Source organism: Eriocheir sinensis, chromosome 11 (assembly GCF_024679095.1).
Source record: "Eriocheir sinensis breed Jianghai 21 chromosome 11, ASM2467909v1, whole genome shotgun sequence".
NCBI lineage: Eukaryota > Metazoa > Arthropoda > Malacostraca > Decapoda > Varunidae > Eriocheir > Eriocheir sinensis.
In genome coordinates this window covers 4,673,129-4,691,989 of record NC_066519.1, presented here as the reverse complement: position 1 = coordinate 4,691,989, position 18,861 = coordinate 4,673,129, and the positions used below count along the sequence as shown (strand labels likewise).

The 18,861-nt window shown below is 44.8% G+C and overlaps 1 protein-coding gene across 1 annotated transcript in view; it reads left to right on the top strand.

Moving 5' to 3' along the window:
- Nucleotides 1–17,955, top strand: part of LOC126996796 (V-type proton ATPase catalytic subunit A-like) — a 40,625-nt gene extending 22,670 nt beyond the window's left edge. The window contains exons 5-9 of the mRNA XM_050857658.1: nucleotides 1,347–1,541; nucleotides 4,057–4,293; nucleotides 8,798–9,366; nucleotides 13,679–13,943; nucleotides 16,292–17,955. Coding sequence (XP_050713615.1) covers nucleotides 1,347–1,541; nucleotides 4,057–4,293; nucleotides 8,798–9,366; nucleotides 13,679–13,943; nucleotides 16,292–16,453 — 1,428 coding nt within the window. The 3' untranslated portion in view covers nucleotides 16,454–17,955. The remainder of the gene's footprint in view (nucleotides 1–1,346; nucleotides 1,542–4,056; nucleotides 4,294–8,797; nucleotides 9,367–13,678; nucleotides 13,944–16,291) is intronic.
- The last annotated feature ends 906 nt before the right edge of the window (nucleotides 17,956–18,861 follow it).

Genomic DNA, 18,861 nt, shown 5'->3' with positions numbered 1-18,861 from the left:
TTGCTATCCATATACAGGGGCCTTGTCTGCCCTCGTATGGAGCATGCATCTCATGTGTGGGGAGGCTCCACTCACACAGCTTGTCTGGACAGAGTGGAGTCTAAGGCTCTTCATCTCATCAGCTCTCCTCCTCCTATTGATAGTCTTCTACCTCTTAAATTCTGCCGCGATGTTGCCTCTCTATCTTCTATCGATATTTCCAGGCTGACTGCTCTTCTGAACTTGCTAACTCCCCCCCTCCCGTGGCCCTGCTGCACACGACTTTCTACTCATGCTCATCCCTATACTGTCCAAACCCCTTATGCAAGAGTTAACCAGCATCTTCACTCTTTCATCCCTCACGCTGGTAAACTCTGGAACAATCTTCCTTCATCTGTATTTCCTCCTGCCTACGACTTGAACTCTTTCAAAAGGAGGGTATCAGGACACCTCTCCTCCCGAAATTGACCTTTCTTTCGGCCACCTCTTTTGATTCTTTTTTTTATTATTGTTTTCTTTTTTGTGTGTGTGCCTTTGAGCTGTCTCCTCTGTTGTAAAAAAAAAAAAATAAATAAATGGACGTTCGGTATGACTGGACTAAGTTCCCCTCAATTAGTCCATTTTACTGAGAATTTACTGTAATTAGAAAATGGATACATGACGTGTTGTTTCCTGAAGCACCAGTAGTGGGTAAAGTGTTGATCGGCAGGTTCAGGAAGGCAAATCCATGTGAAGTACAGGGTGTCTCGATGGCAGAGAAACATATCGATGACGGGCAAGTCTTTCACTCCTGGCGGTGACATAGCGACTGATACGAGTGCAGCGCCAGAACACGGTGCTCACACTACAGAGAAACCAGATTGGTGAGATTGTTCTGTGTTGGCTCTTGCAGGTCCTTTACTTCCCAGTGCTCTGCCACATGGTCCCAACACCTGCCACCTCCTCTCATGTGTGATCTATAGCTGACATATGAGAGGAAGAGACAGGTGTTAGGGCTGTGTGGCAGAGCAGTGGGGAGGAAAATATCCAACACAAAAATGATCTCACCAATCTTGTTTCACTGTAGCTTGATGTGTCTGTCTTTCATCCATATGTTATGATTCTCTATAGCCGGTATTTAATTTGTTACTTTAATATTTAACTTCGTGGTCATAAGACAGATTACTTGGGGTGTCTTGTCTTAGTGTAACCATACTCCACACCTCTCCTTTCCCTCCCTTATCACTCCCCTTCCCTTCTCTTCCCTATCCTTTCACACCCCATTCCTCCTCACCCCTTCACACCTCTCCCTTCTTTTCCTCATCCTTCCCCATCCTTCCTTCCTTATGCCCCACATCTCCACCCTAACCACGACTCCTCTTCCCCAGGTCGGCAGTCACATCACAGGCGGCGATCTCTTTGGCATGGTGGCAGAAAATACCATCATCAACCATAGAATCATTTTGCCCCCGAAGGCCCGAGGCACGGTCACCTACCTGGCGGCTCCCGGCAACTACTCAGTGGATGAGACGGTGCTGGAGGTGGAGTTTGATGGAGAGAAGCACAAGTACAACATGATGCAGGTGGGTGGGGTGCTGGAGGCCCATATTCTCAGGCATTAGGGGGCTTACACACACAAACTCATTTGGTAAAACTGGTAGAGGCTGTGTTAGTATTTCCATGGGTAGTTTTATGAGTGTAGTGAGAGTTTGACAAGGCCTCTGGATCTCTTGTCATGATTCGGTGTGTGAGGCCTATATTCTCAAACATTTTGGGGCTTACACACATATTTGGTAGAGGTTGTTGTGTTAATATTTCCAGCCTATTGAAAGTTTGACAAGGCTTTAGTGAAGTTTAGTCGCTGGAGGGACCTTGTGTCATGGTCTGTGTTGGAGGCCATATTCACATACATTTCAGGGCTTACATACATACATTTGGTAGTTTTGGTGGAGGCTGTGTTAGTATTTCCATGGGTAGTTTTATGAGCCTAGTGATAGTTTGACAAGGCTTCTGGACCTCTCATCATAATTGGAATGAAAGTTTATGGCTCATGTCCTCAAAGTTTTGGGGCTTACACACCCACACCCACATTGTTAAGGGTCTTGCAGAGGCTGTGTTAGTGTTTCCAAGGGTAGTTTATGGGTGGTTTTTTGAGCCTAGTGACAGTTTGACAAGGCTTGTGTGTACCATGAATGTGAAAAACACTCATGAGGACCTAATTAAGCTTCTTTGCAGGCTTTGAAATACTTGTGACAGTCAAAAGTGTCTGAGAAATGATCTCCTAAATTTCTTTGTTTATATTTTTGCATATCTCTGCTCTGGCTGTCCAAGTTTCCCATGGCAAAAGTAAATCAAGGTCTACGTCTTTCATCTTATATTAAGGGAGTTTGATTTTCAGAAAAAAATGGTTAAAAGGATATTCTTTATTTCTTTCTTTACATTTTTTCTCAACATTACTCTGGCTCACCCTTGTGCTGTCCAACTTCCTAATGCAAAAAATAATTGGAATTTTAACTTTTCATCATATTTTATTCAAGCATGTTACAGGTCCCTTAAGGAAAAATATTAAGAATCCACAACATTTCTTACTTTACAAAGTGTTGCTAATATTTCTGCTCTGGCTCACCTGAATGCTGTCAAGCTTACTAATGCAAGAGCTTACTGGCACCTTCATTCTTTCTTGGCTTACACTGGTAAATTCTTGAACAGCCTCTCTTAATCTGCATTTTCTTCCTCCTGTGCCTTGACCACATTCAGGAGAGGAGCATCAGGACTCTCCTCCAACTTAATTTCATCATGCATTTGTCAATTTGTGTTAGGCTCAAATTTATTTAAAGTCCTTATTTGGAAGTTTGTTGATGGTTTTGTGGCCAGAAACAAGCAGCAGGAAGCTGACCCTGGTGAGGGGCTGAGGCTAAGCAGCATCACAACAAGCCCAACATTAACACACCATATCAACCATAGTATTATTTTATTACTATTACTATGATTAGAGACGAATCAGGCAGAGAGGGAGGAGTGCGGACGCTATAAGCTGCCTGGTCAGCTGCCCCCAAACACCTGAGATGCCGAGAAAGAGAAAATAAAAATGAAAGCAATGAGAGAGAAGCGGAAAGAGGACGAAATAATAAAGGAGATTATAGAAGTTCAGAGATAGAGGGTCATAAACATCCTAGAATACAAGTAAACAAATGGTTACAACAGTTACATCACCACAAAAAGTTACACAAAATAAACTAACAAACAGTCGCTGCACATGCGGTACACACACCGACATGCCAGGCTGGTCAGCTGGTAGGATTGGGTGACGTCAGCACCTTGAGCAAGCTGACTCGGGCGGTGTTCACTCAGGCAAAGAGTAGAAGGCTGACTGTTAACTTGCCGTCAGCTGCCTTGTGGAGAATACACAGGCTAGCGGGGTGTGGGCAGAGTACTTAGCAGGAGCAGGTGGTGTAGTTTATTCCGCCAAAGGTGAGAACACGTCAGGAAAGCAGCTCCTTCCCATGGTGACAGAGGAAGGGCATGGCTGCTCTTGTGCTGGTAATTGGTGAACACTTGGTGCAATGGGGGCTGGGTGAAATCTGGCTTCAGGTTAGAGTCAAGTGGAAGGGCAGCTGGCAAGGCTTCTCCTGTGATGCATTCTCACCATAGGCTACAGTGGAACAAATGGCTGGAACGATCACTTGTCATTGCGGGCAAACCCTTTGAAGCCCCAACACCACGAGTGAGAGGGTGAGCGGAGCACAGGAGAGAGAGAGAACGTGAGGCTGAAATGAAAAGAAAGAAAAGATTAGGTCAGCTTATGTCACCTTCCACCACCCTTATCACCATGACAGCCACACCTCTAATAGGCACAACCATCCCCAAGCACACCACTGAAAACCTCACTGCACCCACCCTCACCACTTGACACCCAGGCACACCACTAACAGCCACACCTCACCACTAACAACTACACCTCATCCACCCTCACCACTGACAGCCACACCTCACCCAACACCACTGACAGCTGCACCTTTCCCCCAACACCATTGACAGCCACACTTCACCACTGACAGCCACACTCTTCCCCGCCTTCACCCCCTGTACCCTCCGTAGGTGTGGCCAGTGCGTCAGCCAAGGCCGGTCAGCGAGAAGCTCCACGCCAACCACCCGCTGCTGACAGGCCAAAGGGTGCTGGACGCGCTGTTCCCGTGCGTGCTGGGTGGCACCACTGCCATCCCCGGGGCCTTTGGCTGCGGCAAGACATGCATCTCCCAGGCCCTCTCCAAGTACTCCAACTCCAACGTCATCATCTACGTCGGCTGTGGGGAGCGTGGCAACGAGATGGCCGAGGTGAGGAAGGCAGGAGGAGAAGGAGGAGGAGGAGGAGGGTAGGTAGGGATGCATGGAAGGGTAGGAAGTTGGTATGAAAGAGGAGAGGTAACTGGAGAAAGAAAGGGAAGGAAAGAAGGGAAAAAGGACAGTAAGAAATCATCATAGTTATTATTATTATTTTCATTATTATTAAAGACATTACAGTAGTTAGAGTTGGAAGGTAAGGTAAAGGTAAAGTTGGGAGCATACGCTTCAGCTACGCGTGGCCTTGGTGCTCATCTCCGTCGCATTGGCCCTTGAGCCTGTGGTGAGATGGAGCCCATCACCCCGGGACACAGGGCCAGTGTGACATCCAGGTTACCACAGTTAATCTTCCCCAGATACCCATTTATTGACCAGCCCGAAAGGAAGGATGAATGGTTGGGTGAGCTGCACGCCGACTACCTGGGATGGGAATCAAACCCCGGCCCATGGAGTAGTAGCCAGGCACGCTGACCACTAGACCACGGAGGCATAGAGTTGAAAGAGTCCTAATAATTCATCCAAGTCACAAGACTACCATGACATCCAAGACAAAAAAAATAGGATAAATGAAATAAAGTAAATATAGATCATATAAAACACTTAAGGCCTGACTAACTGAACACTGGCCTGAAGAGGTGGACTGATGCCTCTGGTAACAAATGTTTAATGAAGAGATTTTCTATTCTCTTTTTTCTATTACTCTCTCGGTCTCACATGTCCTCTGCGTGTATCGAAACACACGAGAAATTAATCACAACAAGGAGAGGGTATTCGCCGGCTGCCTGGGCTGGGATTGAACCCGCGACCAGCGTGACGAGAGAGCCACTCCTTACTGAGTCGGTCAAAGAGGTACAGGTAACTCTTGATTTATGAGAGTATTGCGTCCTTGAAGAGGTCGCGTAAATCAAAAACAATGTAAATCAAACAAGAGGTAGGTTTCTGTCAAAAAATAAATACCATATTTTCTGGCGTATAGCGCGCACCTTTTTCACTTAAAAAATGCCTGAAAGTTTAGCCCTGTGCGTTATACGTCGAATGTACGAATTTTTAATGATTTTTTTCTTCTTTGGGGTGTTTTTAAGGGTCTGTTTTTCGTCTTATCCAATAACAACAGCAAACTTACCTTTATTATTGTTTATAATCTTTCATAGTCCATAGCTGTCTTATAATATGTTACCATAGAATACAGGGCGATCTAATAACTACTATACAAAAATGAAATCGGTGGAGGATCGCCCATGCCTTGCTGTTATCCTGTTTTTCCGTCGGGCGCCATTTGTATGGTCTTGATCTTGATGTCACAGGTGGCTTATGATTGTAAGACTAAGGAGCAGTACAAGCTACATAAAAAATCATATTGGAAAAAATATCCATGTGTTCATTATTAATTATTAATATTAGTGAGAATAATGGGGTAAATATGATATCAGAAACTGTACATCATGAGTCTTGTACGAGTTATTTCATGCAATACCAGCCCGGCCGCCATTTGCATTGTTTACAAACCACACAACCACACCCATACAACAAACAGCTGCATGGCGCGTGTCACCAGAACCGTGTGAATTGTGTCTTGCCTAGTTGTCTGTCATAACCTATGAGTGATGGTGGGAATAATATGCTTATTCACTTCATTCAGTGGAGAGAGAGAGAGAGAGAGAGAGAGAGAGAGAGAGAGAGAGAGAGAGAGAGAGAGAGAGAGAGAGAGAGAGAGAGAGAGAGAGAATATCTATCACCGAGATATCCACTCAGGCACTCAGTCTTAGCCTCACTCGTGTGAGGAAGAAATGAGGGACACCATGAGCGACTGGCTAGTATTGGTACCGGTATCGAGCAGTCTGGTACCGGTACCGTACCGTATAGCTGGTACCGTTAGTACCGGTACCTGCCCACCCCTATTGTTAACCCCTAAAGGGGCGGAGGCGGCTATAGCCGCTTTTCCACGGAAGGGCCGGGGGCGGTTATAGCCGCTTTGCTTTTTTCGCGCTAAATTTATTTACTTTTCGGTAATTTTCGATGACCATTCGTTGGCAACACTGCCAGAGATATGTTTAGGCTACTGCTTCAGAATCTTGCCCGCTCTCACGATGGACAGGCGTACTGACACGGATTCTGACGCGTCCGATTTCCTGCCAGACCCTGCCGAGCCCAGCAGAGCAACACGAGAATGAGAAGAGTATGCTACAATGACTCCCAAACCACACATCACAAGACTGTGTTACATAGAGAAAGCTTAGAGTATTGACTATATATAAGAATTAGAGCATGGGGGCATCCGTTTTCATTACGCACTAGTCAAGGCCACACAAGCGAAACGAACGCAGAGCGGGCAAGAGCCTTGCTAACTCCAAAAGTCTCTCCTCTTCAACTCAATATTTCTCCAAAACCACAGCACATAGAAACGTTTTCATGCAATAATTAAAAAGAAGAAGAGTTGATGATGACTATGACGACAAAGTAATTTGTTATTGCATTGTAGTTCAGCAGAATCAAGTGTGTGAATATAGGCTATTTTCGGTGTTTGGTGCTGAGGTGCCGGTCCTGTGGATGTTGTAGATGACCACCCAGGCCGGCCCTTTAGGGGTTAAGTAGCGTGGCAGTGTGGGTACTCTATTGTTGTTCAAGTGGTGCGCAGGAAGAACTGAGCTCAGCTGTGTGGCTGCTGTGCCGTATGAGTCCAGTTGCTTGAGACATATGGTGGCCACTCCATAAAATATCGCGTATAAGTGAAAAAACGTGTAAATTAAACATTTATTTGGATTTTGGACCCCGCGTTATTTAAAAAACGCGTAAACCAAACTCATGTAAATCGAGAGTTACCTGTACCCCACTGGCTAAGTGGGGTTATGGGAGGCTCGTTCATCAGGCATAATCGCTGCACTACACAACTTTCCCCTCTATGTAGATTAATTTCTGTGTGTTGAGACCTTAGACAGTGACCACTATCGGTTCACTATTCCACAACATCCCTGTAGAGACGTACCTCCAACTCTCCCATTTTCTATTACCCTCAGAGAGCATGGGCCATCCTACCTGTTACCCCTTCGGGGAAACCCAACAGAACTGCAGGATAGGATATCCCACTGCTATGCCACCATTTAAATGAAGAGATTTTCTATTCTCTTTTTTCTATTACTCTCTCGGTCCCACACGTCCTCTGCGTGTATTGAAACACACGAGAAATTAATCACAACAAGGAGAGGGTATTCGCCGGCTGCCTGGGCTGGGATTGAACCCGCTACCAGCGTGACGGGAGAGCCACTCCTTACCGAGTCGGCCAAAGAGGTACCACGCTGGCTAAGTGGGTTATGGGAGGCTCGTTCGTCAGGCATAGTCGCTGCACTACAAATGCCCATTACCTGCATGGTATGTCACCCCCAACTCCGGCTATATGGGTGTGTGGCACGCCGCCCAGAAGCCAGCCCTGCTCACCGGGTTGTTTCTGCAAGAGACAGCCCTGAGTGGAGGAGGCCAAGGGGACGCCCACAGGGTTTGTGGCTTGAGCATGTTGATAGATCCTGCCAGGAGGTGTATGGGAGGGACCCCTGGGTATAGAGCTGTAGGGTGGGCGAGGTGATGCACCCCCGACAGATGCCCCTATAGTCTGGCTCGGCTAAGCGTGCAGTTGTGGGCGGGTTCAGCGTAGGGGATCCCCTTGTACAGCATTGCCGCGTGTCTCCTAGCCCGCGATGTAGAATCAGTAGAAATGTTCTAATGTAAGTAAAACCATGGCAAATATGATCAGCAAATATGCATACACATTTAATGTTAGTATTATAACATATGAAAGAACAGTTAACTTATTATGGATAAGATATTTATGAGCATATAAAGAAATGTGGCATACATATTTTACAGTGTTGCTAAAAAAAAGCTATAATTATTATTGAGTTTCCCTTTCATTTTGGGATGTGTAAGTAGTTTCACAGTTATATTTAAATTATATCGTGAAGGAATGTACGTTAAAATAAGCTGACATAAGTAAGAAAAAAATACCTTCAAATCCTCTTGGCGTTATCGCCACAAGAAAGAGAGAGAGGCAACGCTGTACTCTCAGATAATTCCCTACATGGCACCTTATAGCCGCACATTAAGATTAGATGAGTCTTACTATAGTGACTGATGAACAGATAGGATGATTAACAGATAGGCATATCATTTATGCATGTTAAAAAGTAAAACAATATTGGCGCTAACACTGATCCCTGCGGTACTCCACTTGTGACCTTTCTCCAATCCGATTTTTCATTTTATAACATGGTTCTCATTTCTCTGTTTGTCAGGTAATTTTTCATGGGTTGTCATTTTTTTCCCTGATCTGCCTCTATGTTCTAGTTTCTACAGATATATTTTATGTGGAACTTTATTGAATGCCTTTTTAGGTCCATAAAATAGGCAGTGTGTGTGTGTGTGTGTGTGTGTGTCAGGTAAGGAACAAAGGAGGGAGGCAGGAAGGGTGAGGGTTCGCAGTGTGTGTATCAGTCTGTCTGCCCCTCAGGTGCTGCGAGACTTCCCAGAGCTTGAGCTGGAGGTGAACGGCAAGAAGGAGTCCATCATGAAGCGCACGTCCCTGGTGGCCAACACCTCCAACATGCCCGTGGCCGCCCGAGAGGCCTCCATCTACACCGGCATCACCCTGTCTGAGTACTTCCGAGACATGGGCCTGCACGTGTCCATGATGGCTGACTCCACCTCCCGTTGGGCTGAGGCTCTCAGGGAGATCTCTGGCCGTCTGGCAGAGATGCCGGCCGACTCTGGCTACCCAGCCTACCTCGGGGCGCGTCTGGCCTCCTTCTACGAGCGTGCCGGCCGCGTCAAGTGTCTGGGCAACCCCGAGCGTGAGGGCTCGGTGACCATCGTGGGGGCTGTGTCTCCCCCTGGCGGTGACTTCTCCGACCCTGTCACCTCGGCCACGCTGGGCATCGTGCAGGTGTTCTGGGGGCTGGACAAGAAGCTGGCGCAGCGCAAGCACTTCCCCTCTGTCAACTGGCTCCAGTCCTACTCAAAGTACCTGCGGGCCCTCGAGGAGCACTACGACGCAAACTACCCAGAGTTTATGACCTACAGGTGGGGGGTATTCCTTTGTGTGTGTGTGTGTGTGTGTGTGTGTGTGTGTGTGTGTGTGTGTGTGTATGCAGCATGTCTGGGTGTGGAATGTTATGTCTTGACTCTGCACCCAAAGTTTGTGAGGTGGGTGGGTGTGGCTGTAGCATGTCTGTGTGTGTGTGGAGTGTAGGTTTTTGTCTTCCAGTACCAGGGGTTTGTGATGCTGAGGCAGGTGGGTGTTCTATGGGGTGTGACTGTTGCATTTGTGTGTGTGTGTATATTTACCGATTTACCTATTTGAAATCTACCGGGCCCGAGCTAAGCTCTAATAGTCCCTTCTCCATATCTACATTCATCCAGCCTTTCCTTCATTTTATGGATACTGCTCGCCTCCACCACTTCTTCCCGGAAGCTGTTCCATTGTTAACCCTCTTGCGCACGATGACGTGTTTCGCGTCATCAAGGGTAAAAGGTCCTGCTGCACGATGACACGAACCGCGTCATAAAAGTTTAAAAAATTGATTAAAAATTAAGTTTTCGGTGAAAGTGCGTCAAATTTGGGAGTGCCATTTGTTGGGATAAGTTTCTTAATGGAAACTTATGGCGACCTTTCTAAGGAGCATAGATGAGGAGCGTCAACTCTGTTGATTATTTTGAAAAAAATACATTTTCTTGGTGTAACTCGGGAACTATTAGGCGTGTGAGGATTTTGAGGATACCATAAGAATCCTCACTAAATTCTGCTTTGAAACATATATTTGGCTAAAAAAGTTGGCCCACAAAATTTCAAGCTAGCGAGTGGGGAAGAGTTGGTACTTAGGATTTATTGTCTACAATACTCTATATGGAGACTTGAAACGAGTTTGTATTGTTCATTTTCCTCTATTTTTATTTGCGCATGTTCTAATACAAGTCTTTATGAAGCCATTGATACCAAATTTATTGGGGTACAATATATCTGTGAGGGTAAAATACGTCCGGGAATGTAGAGCATCGTGGCGGCAAAAAAAGGCTAGTCGGGCCAGAGAAATGGATGGTGAGTGGAACAAAAACTTATTGGAAACTTACGGTGCGCAAGAGCGTTAACACTTCGATGTGGAAAACTATACTTTTTTAAGTCACTCAAACAGGTTCCTTTATTAGGTTTCTTTCCATGTCCTCTCACCCCTGCGTTCTCGCAGTTAACCCTTTCAATACAGTGACGCAGACATCGGCGTCACAGTATGGAAAGGTTTAAGAGGAATTGGAAGAGGATTAATCCTCTTCCAAACCTCTTAATCCTCTTCCATTTCCTCTTAAGAGGTTTAGAAGATGATTTAGAGGAAATGGAAGAGGATTAAAAGGTTTATAAAAGGATTAACCCTTTCCATACGGTGACGCTGACGGTGATGCCGACGTTGGTGTCACTGTACTGAAAGGGTTAAGAAGAGATCATCTCTTTCCACCTCATCAAATTTATTTACCAACTTACACAGCATGATCAGATCTCCTCTCTCCCTTCTTTGTTCCAGTGTCATCAAGTCCATCTCCTTCAATCTGTCTTCATACGTCATATTTCAGAGTTTTGGGACCATTTTAGTTGCAGTTCTCTATCCTTTCCAGCTTTCTGATAGGGATGTACCGATGTATCGGTATCGGTGGTATCGGCACATTTTAAGAGTATCGGTATTTGTATCAGATGATTTTCTGCCGATGTTACCGATACTTGAAGGAGTTTTGTACGTTGCAGGTCACTCGATTGCAAATAATTTTGTTCAACAGAAATTGGATTTTCTAAATTGTTGAAAAAATATTAGAAAAGTGTAATTATCTAGTATCATGATACTACATAGTTTGGAATTTCCCGTGATTTAATTTTCATCACTTTAAACGATAAGATTCATATTACTTTGAATACAAGTATATAATATTTAGCATACAGTACGCATAGCCTTTGGTACCGCGGACGCGTACAACACAAGTTTAGTACCAGTAGCTTCGGCGCTGGATTGGCGAAGCCCCTTCACTTGCCTCATTTGCCTGCCTCAGTCAGTCAGACGGTCGCCCCGCAACGGGGCACGCTGCCAGGGTCTGGGGATTTTTTCACAGTTTTGTGCCTATATGTACAGCAATTAAGGTAAAGCTATCCTAGCTGAGTTAACTAGACCTCACGAGGTGCCTCCTCCCTTGCCCCTTGTCGAAACTAATGGGGGTGGGTGTTAACACTTCCCTTCTATGGTGGAACAACGAGTAGTGGGTCTTTTTTTTTCTTAACATTTGATATTGCCCTTTAGCTGCTGGAATTGTTGTATAAAAAAAATCAGTGCACAGGTATCAGTATCAGTCAAAATTTTGGTATCGGTACATCCCTACTTTCAGATATCCTTCTTTTTGTGAGGCGACCACACAACTGCAGCATATTCAAGCTTTGATCTTATCATTGTTGTAATTATTTTCTTCATTTCTTTGTCCATAAAATGGAATGATACCCTTATATTTTGCATCATCCTGTAGGCTTCTCCAAACAGCTTGTTTATGTACTTTTCCATTATATATGTGTGTGTGTGTGTATGTGTGTGTGTGTGTGTTCCTCAGGGACTCACAGCACCCAGAGTTTGTGGGCCATGGGTGGCTGGGTGAGGTCATGGAGAGGAGAGAGGACACCAAGCATTAAAGAGTTGCCTGCAGGGGATGAGGAGAAGCCGTCATTCAGTGTGCAGCGTCTGATGGAAGGAAAGACAATGATAGTGATGTGTGATGGACTTAGGTCAGCATTCTCAGACACTTTTGGCTCTCACAACAAATATTTTCAAAGGCCACAAAGGAGATAAGTCTCATTTTCTTGAGTTTTTATCACATTCATGGTATAGAAGCCTGGTCCAACTATCACTAAGCTTATAAAACTACCCATGGAAATACTAACACAGAAACTGTACAAAAGCCTTATCAAATGTGTGTGTGTGTGTGTGTATTTACCTAGTAGTTTTACAGGGCCTGGGCTTTCACTCGTGTGGTCCTGTCTCCGTATCTGTATTTGTCCAACTTTTCCTTAAAGCTTTGCACACTCTTCGCCGATACTACATCCTTGCTTAGTCTGTTCCAAACCTATATATTTCTTTGCGGGAAGCTATATATCTTTATATCTCTCAAGCATCTTCCTTTCCTCAATTTTTTACTGTGTCCTCTTGTATTCCTGGTGTTTATTCCTTCTTTATCTACTTCCATTTTCCTCAATGATTTATAAATTTGAATTAGGTCTCCCCTTTCTCTTCTTTGTTTTAATGTTGGTAGGTCCATTTCCTTTAATCTTTCTTCATATGTCAATCCCTTCAGTTCTGGGACCATTTTTGTTGCCATCTTTGTATTCTTTATAGTTTTTTATGTGTTTCTTATGGGGAGACCACACCACCTCCGCATATTCCAATTTTGGTCTTATCATAGTGGTTATTAACCTTTTCATCATATCCTTATCCATGTAGTGGAATGCTAATCCTATATTTTTCACCATTCTATACGTATCCTCTAATATCCTATTTACATAACTCAGGCTGTAGATTAACTTGTATTGTCACTCCCAGATCTCTCTCTTCTTGAACTTTCTTTAATATTTCTCCATCTCCCATTCTGTATGTCCATTTTGGTCTCCCTTCACTCTTTCCCATTTCCATTACATGACTTTTCTTCACATTGAATTCCATCTCCCATTTCACACTCCATTTCCAAATCTTGTTCAGGTCATCTTGCAGAATTTCAGAGTCTTTACTGTTGTGTGTGTGTGTGTGTGTGTGTGTGTGTGTGTGTGTGTGTGTGTGTGTGTGTGTGTGTGTGTTTACCTAGTTGTATATACCTAGTTGTAGCTTTACAGGGCCTGGTGCTTACGCTTGTGTGGTCCTGTCTCCGTATCTGTATTTGTCCAACTTTTACTTAAAGTTTTGCACACTCTTCGCGATACTACATCCTCACTTAGTCTGTTCCAAACCTCTATATTTCTTTGTGGGAAGCTATATTTCTTTATGTCTCTCAAGCATCTTCCTTTCCTCAGTTTTTTACTGTGTCCTCTCGTGCTCCTGGTGTTTATTCCTTCTTTTAGTAGTAACTCTTCATTATCTACATGTTCCATTTTGCTCAATGATTTATAAATTTGTATTAGGTCTCCCCTTTTTCTTTTTTGTTCCAGTGTTGGTAGGTCCATCTCCTTTAATCTTTCTTCATATGTCAATCCTTCCAGTTCTGGAATAATTTTTGTTGCCATTCTTTGTGTGTGTTTATGTGTGCGTGTGTGTAACCCCCAAAGTGTTTGAGGATACAGGCCTTAGAGTGACCTGCTGACCCTCCACCATACCACATCCCGCAGGACCAAGGTGAAGGAGATCCTGCAGGAGGAGGATGACCTGGCTGAGATCGTGCAGCTGGTCGGCAAGGCTTCCCTCTCCGACGCAGACAAGATCACGCTGGAGGTGGCCAGGATCATCAAGGACGACTTCCTGCAGCAGAACTCCTACACTTCTTACGATCGCTTCTGCCCCTTCTACAAGACTGTGGCCATGATGAAGAACATTATTGCCTTCTACGACATGTCCCGCCAGATTGTGAACCGCACCGCGCAGAGTGACAACAAGGTAAGGGCTGGGAGAGGGAGGGAATGGTACGTTATGAGTGTGTGTGTGTACTTTGCTGATGTGATAATGAGGAGGAGGATGTTGACAGGAGTGTTTATGCTGTTAATAGTGAAGGGTTGTTGAGGAAGAGGAGGATAGGTTGCTAGTGAAGGCTGCATTGATGTTGATAGTGAAGGATGTGCTGCTGTTGAATTGACTTTGATAGTGGAAGTAAAGTTGATGGTAGTGTAGTGGCTTCATATTTTTCTTCCTTACCTCAAAGCAGTAATTTTGATGGATGTGGCACCTGCGCATTTATAGTTCGTGAATATGTGAAAATCAACTGTTGTGATAGATTTTCAAGCTAATTTTTCATTAATATATTTGAATGTATAAATATACAAAAAACAAAACAAAACAACTCAGTCCTTATAAATTCTAAACATGCCAATTTGTATCAATAATCTGTCATACGAGTTTGTATCAGACAGTACTGTCAGGTCATACCTACTCAAACGATCTATGGCTTTTCAAATGCCTTATCTCATTTCAGGTACGTTCATTAAAAGACATCTGGCTCTGCAAGTGCAAAGAAAGGGAATTCTAATAACTTATTGCATGTAAATAATGATTAATATTAAAAATAACATGAAATAGCAAATGATAATTGTTGAATGTGGTGCTAGGCTATTTTGAATGTTACTCATGTTATTTACATGCAACAAATATCAAAATTCTTTATGTACAGGCACTTGCAGAGCCAGTCTCAGCCAGATGTCAGTTCATGTACCTGCAGTGAGATGAATTATAGGTATTTGAAAGGCTATAGATCGTTGAGTATGATACGATTATGGCACCTTCTGTTTGATACAAGTTTGTCTTTTGTGGGCTTGTGTGGTATATTATCAATGCAAATTGGCATGTTTGCAGTTTATATAAAAGGGCTTATATTACTGAATAATATAGATATATTACTGGAAATACTGGAATACTGGGAAATAGTGATGATGATGGGAAGGAGGAGAAGGAGAGCAACAGGATAAGGTGATGTAGCCTACATGTCTGAGCCTGGAAGTATAAAATAGAGTAATAAATGTAATCAGGATCACATCAATGCCTCACTACAGCATCCTTGAGTTGGGGAGGAAGTCAGAATGCTGCTGAGAGACACTAAGCTGCCTGAGAGGGAATGGCGCTGAACGAGGGGAAAACATAACTGTCTGGGGCTGTGTCAGTAAAGACTTATAAAGGCACTCACAGGAGGCCGCTTCTCCTTGTAGTAGTGCTCCCGAGGTTACTCTTAGGAGAGATTGCACTTAGTGTTTTACTAATATAGGCCAAACTATAGGCTTAGGCTGTATGATACATGTTTGTGGTTTGAAAGATATATTAATTGTCATTTACAAGCATATAAAATAGTTCTAGTTAACTAGACCGCGGTGTGAGGCAGGGCGGGCTGTGTGGGCCGGGCCGTGGCCACCCAGCCACCCATGTTATCACATTGCACGCAGCCTCCCCGACACCATGGTCTAGTTGAGCAAGACTCGAGTTCATATGTTTCTGAATAACAAAATTAATAAAAAGTAACTTTCAAACTATAAATATTTATCATACAGCTTATATTTGGATCTTCTTTGTTTGACAAAATTATTTTCCCTCATGGGATTGGACGGGTCGATGAAGATGTCGTCATTGTTCATCTTGGTTTGAACGGGGCCTCAGGATGCCCTTCCTGTAGGTAACCTCAGTTTTCATCTGAGGGCCCAAGTGGATTGCCTACCAAGGCTGTGAACCCTTCCTGCCCGGGTTAGATTGGTGAGGTGGCAGGGCATGTCCACACATTGGTGGGCCATGCACAAAACACCTCTAGGGGTCCAACCTGCTCAGAGATTTTGCCTGGGGTTGCAAGGTCCCAGTTCCTAAGGGTGCCATGAGGAGGCACTTTGTGGGTCTTGACAAGGAAGATGTTGTGCACTGGCAGGGAGGACCTATGTACTCTGCCTTTTTACTGGAGCTGTCTGGTGGCTGCAGTGGAAAGCAAGAGATGCAAGCAATCTCTCACCTCACTACAGCCCTAGACACATTCCCTGCCCTGCTGTGGGGGCTAACCCTCCCCATATTTTGGTCTAAATTAGTAAAAAACAACATGCAATTTCTCCCATGAGTGGTCTGCTTGTGAGTAATCTTGGGAGTCCTTGTGCTGTGAGAAGCAGCCTCCTACGAGGGCCCTTACCAGTCTATCAGTGCGGCCCCTGGTCCATACTTTTTCACCAGCTGTGAGCCACCTTATTCATTCAACACATCCCGCGGAGGAGGAAAATTCCTCCGTGGGTGCTCCTGTGTCCCTCATCCGCCCCTCCTTCCCGCAGATAACCTGGCAGATCATCCGCGACACCATGGGCCAGATCCTGTACGAGCTGTCCTCCATGAAGTTCAAGGACACCTTCAAGGAGGGGGAGGCCAAGGTCAAGAAGGACTTTGACGAGATCTACGAGAACATCCAGCTGGCCTTCAGGAACCTAGAGGACTAAGGTGCCGCGGCAGCAACAGACAGTGCCGTGACGGGACTCTCACCTCTCCCTCTCATCCTCAGTCCCTCTCTCTCTGCTCTGGTAATGGGGTCATTTTTAGTCTGATGTCACATACTCAATACCTGACTTGTTTTCCCTTTTTCTCATTGGCAATCCATTATGCTGATTTTAGTGCCGGTCATTCCATTATTTTAGTCTTCTTATTTCAAAGCTAAAGTTTCCACTGTATTTCAAAGTTATATTTCATTCTATCAGAGCTGAAGTTACTGTTGTTCAATCACGGCCAAAAGTTAATCACCACTTTCTCCCAGAGTTAAAACTGTTATCTTGTAATGTTGTTGAGTGGGGGACAGTGAAGTTGGCTGAGAGGTTTATTATATCAGAGCTAAAGTTACTGTTGTTCAGTCATGGCCAGAGTTGTTTGCCATTTTCTCCTGGAGTTAAAACTGTTATCTTGTAATCATGTTTACTGGGGGACAGTGATGTAGGCCGAGAGGTTTATCAGAGAGCAGCACATGTAGTGTAGTGAAGAAAGTAGCCTAGTAATGTTATTGGGTCAAAGGGAAGGTCGTCTTTTTACTAACTTATTCTTAGTGGCTTCTTTCCTTCCTCTTGTTGACTGGGGCTGGGAAGGTTTCAGGGATGGGGAATTTCCTTTAGCATTATATAGTTTAACGGCAGATTGTTTATAAACGAGATGAAAAAGACAACTATGTAGTAGCTTAGTAAAGCTTATTGAGAGTGGAAGGAGAGATGCAATAGGTGAGGTAGTCTTTAAGTAGAACAAAACGTAGGAGGAAGAGGAAGTAAAGGAAGAGAAAAGGGAAGAGTTGGACCATAGAACAAAAATACATGTAGGAAATGAAAGAAGTTGAGTAATTGAAGCAGAAAGTTTTATCTTGAGTTAGCTAATAAAGGAGAGAGAGAAGCAGAGAGAGAGAGAGAGAGGGACTGGGGCTGCCCTAAAACAGTATTGGTGAGGCCACGCCATTCCAGAGTTGTGCTGTGGCTGCCTGTGGTCAGCTGCTGTTCTCACCCCCAGCGGGCCTTGCATAAATCTTAGGTGATAATTATAATTCTGATATGGCACTAGAGTCATATTTCCATGTACAGTTGTCCAGAGTGACTCATTGTTGCTGTTGTCCGTCACGTGTATAAACAACCCCCAGCGAGCCACAGGGCCAAGATTACTCTACAGCCCTCCCCGACTGACCTGGTGCGTGTGTGTAAGACCAGGGAGGTCGGGGGCGTGGGCGTCTTCTTTCGTCGTTATCGGTGACAGTCAGTTCTCCAGTGTTGTGCAGCGTAGGGTGGTAGGGGCCGGCCGGGCATCCTGACCCAGCACCCCGGCGGAACCAGCGATGGTGACATTCATCTGTGCACAAGGAATGTCTTTACAAAGGGGTAGCTTGTGTGTACATTCCAGACTGGCCGCTACTACCGCCAGTGTCAGGTGTCTGTGTATATTTGTGTATTTCACTGTGTATAAAGAGTCGATGGGAGGAGTGTGTTTTCTTTTCACCGTGACGTGTTCAAAGCTGTGAAGAGAATTTTTCTGTGACGTTGGCAGAAAGGGAGATGATGCTGTGGAGGACAGTGGGTGAGTATGACTGTGTGTGCAGGAGGAGAAAGTTGAAGGTAAGTGTTGGCAGGAGTAAGGTAGTGCTGACAGGTGTGCAAGAGAAAGTTAAAGGTGCTTGCAAAGTTATACAGACTTAGAGCAGAGAGCATGACAGAGTGAGATTTGGTTTGGAGAAGATGGAGGAAGTGATGAGTTAAGCAATTGGGGACAGACCTATGCAAGTATGGAGGGAGGAGGAGGAGAGAGCAGTAAAGGGTAGGCAGGTGATGAGTGCTTTGGAGAGTTATGGAAGGAAGAAGTGTAGGCATTATCACGAGACACATGGACGTGGAATCTAGCTCAGCGATCACAAATACATGCAGTGGAAATGAGAGAGAAGAGGTGCATGTGGTGTGGCAGGATGGGAAAGAGAAAGAACTGTAAGCATGTATGAGAGGCTTGATGTGGGTGTAACAGCAAAGGGTGAAGACTGGAGCTCTGAAACGGTATGGACATGCAACGAGAATGAATGAGGACTTTGTGAAGAGAGTGTGCAGGGGCAGGACTGAGGCAGGGGGTGTTAAGGGGAGCCACCAACAAAACGAGATTGATAGTGGATGAGTACTGGAGAGAGAGTGTTGGTAGGTGTGGGGTTGAAGGCTGTATTATCAAGCATTTCAGGGCTCTCACATCCCCATTTATTAAAGCTTTTGTGGAGGTTGTGGGAATCACTATAGCTACTTTCATGAAGCTTGTGGTAGTTTGACAAGGATTACGTTTCTTGAATGTGGTAAACACTCTTAAGAACCCGACCTATCTCCTTTGTGTGATTTGTAGTGAGAGCTGA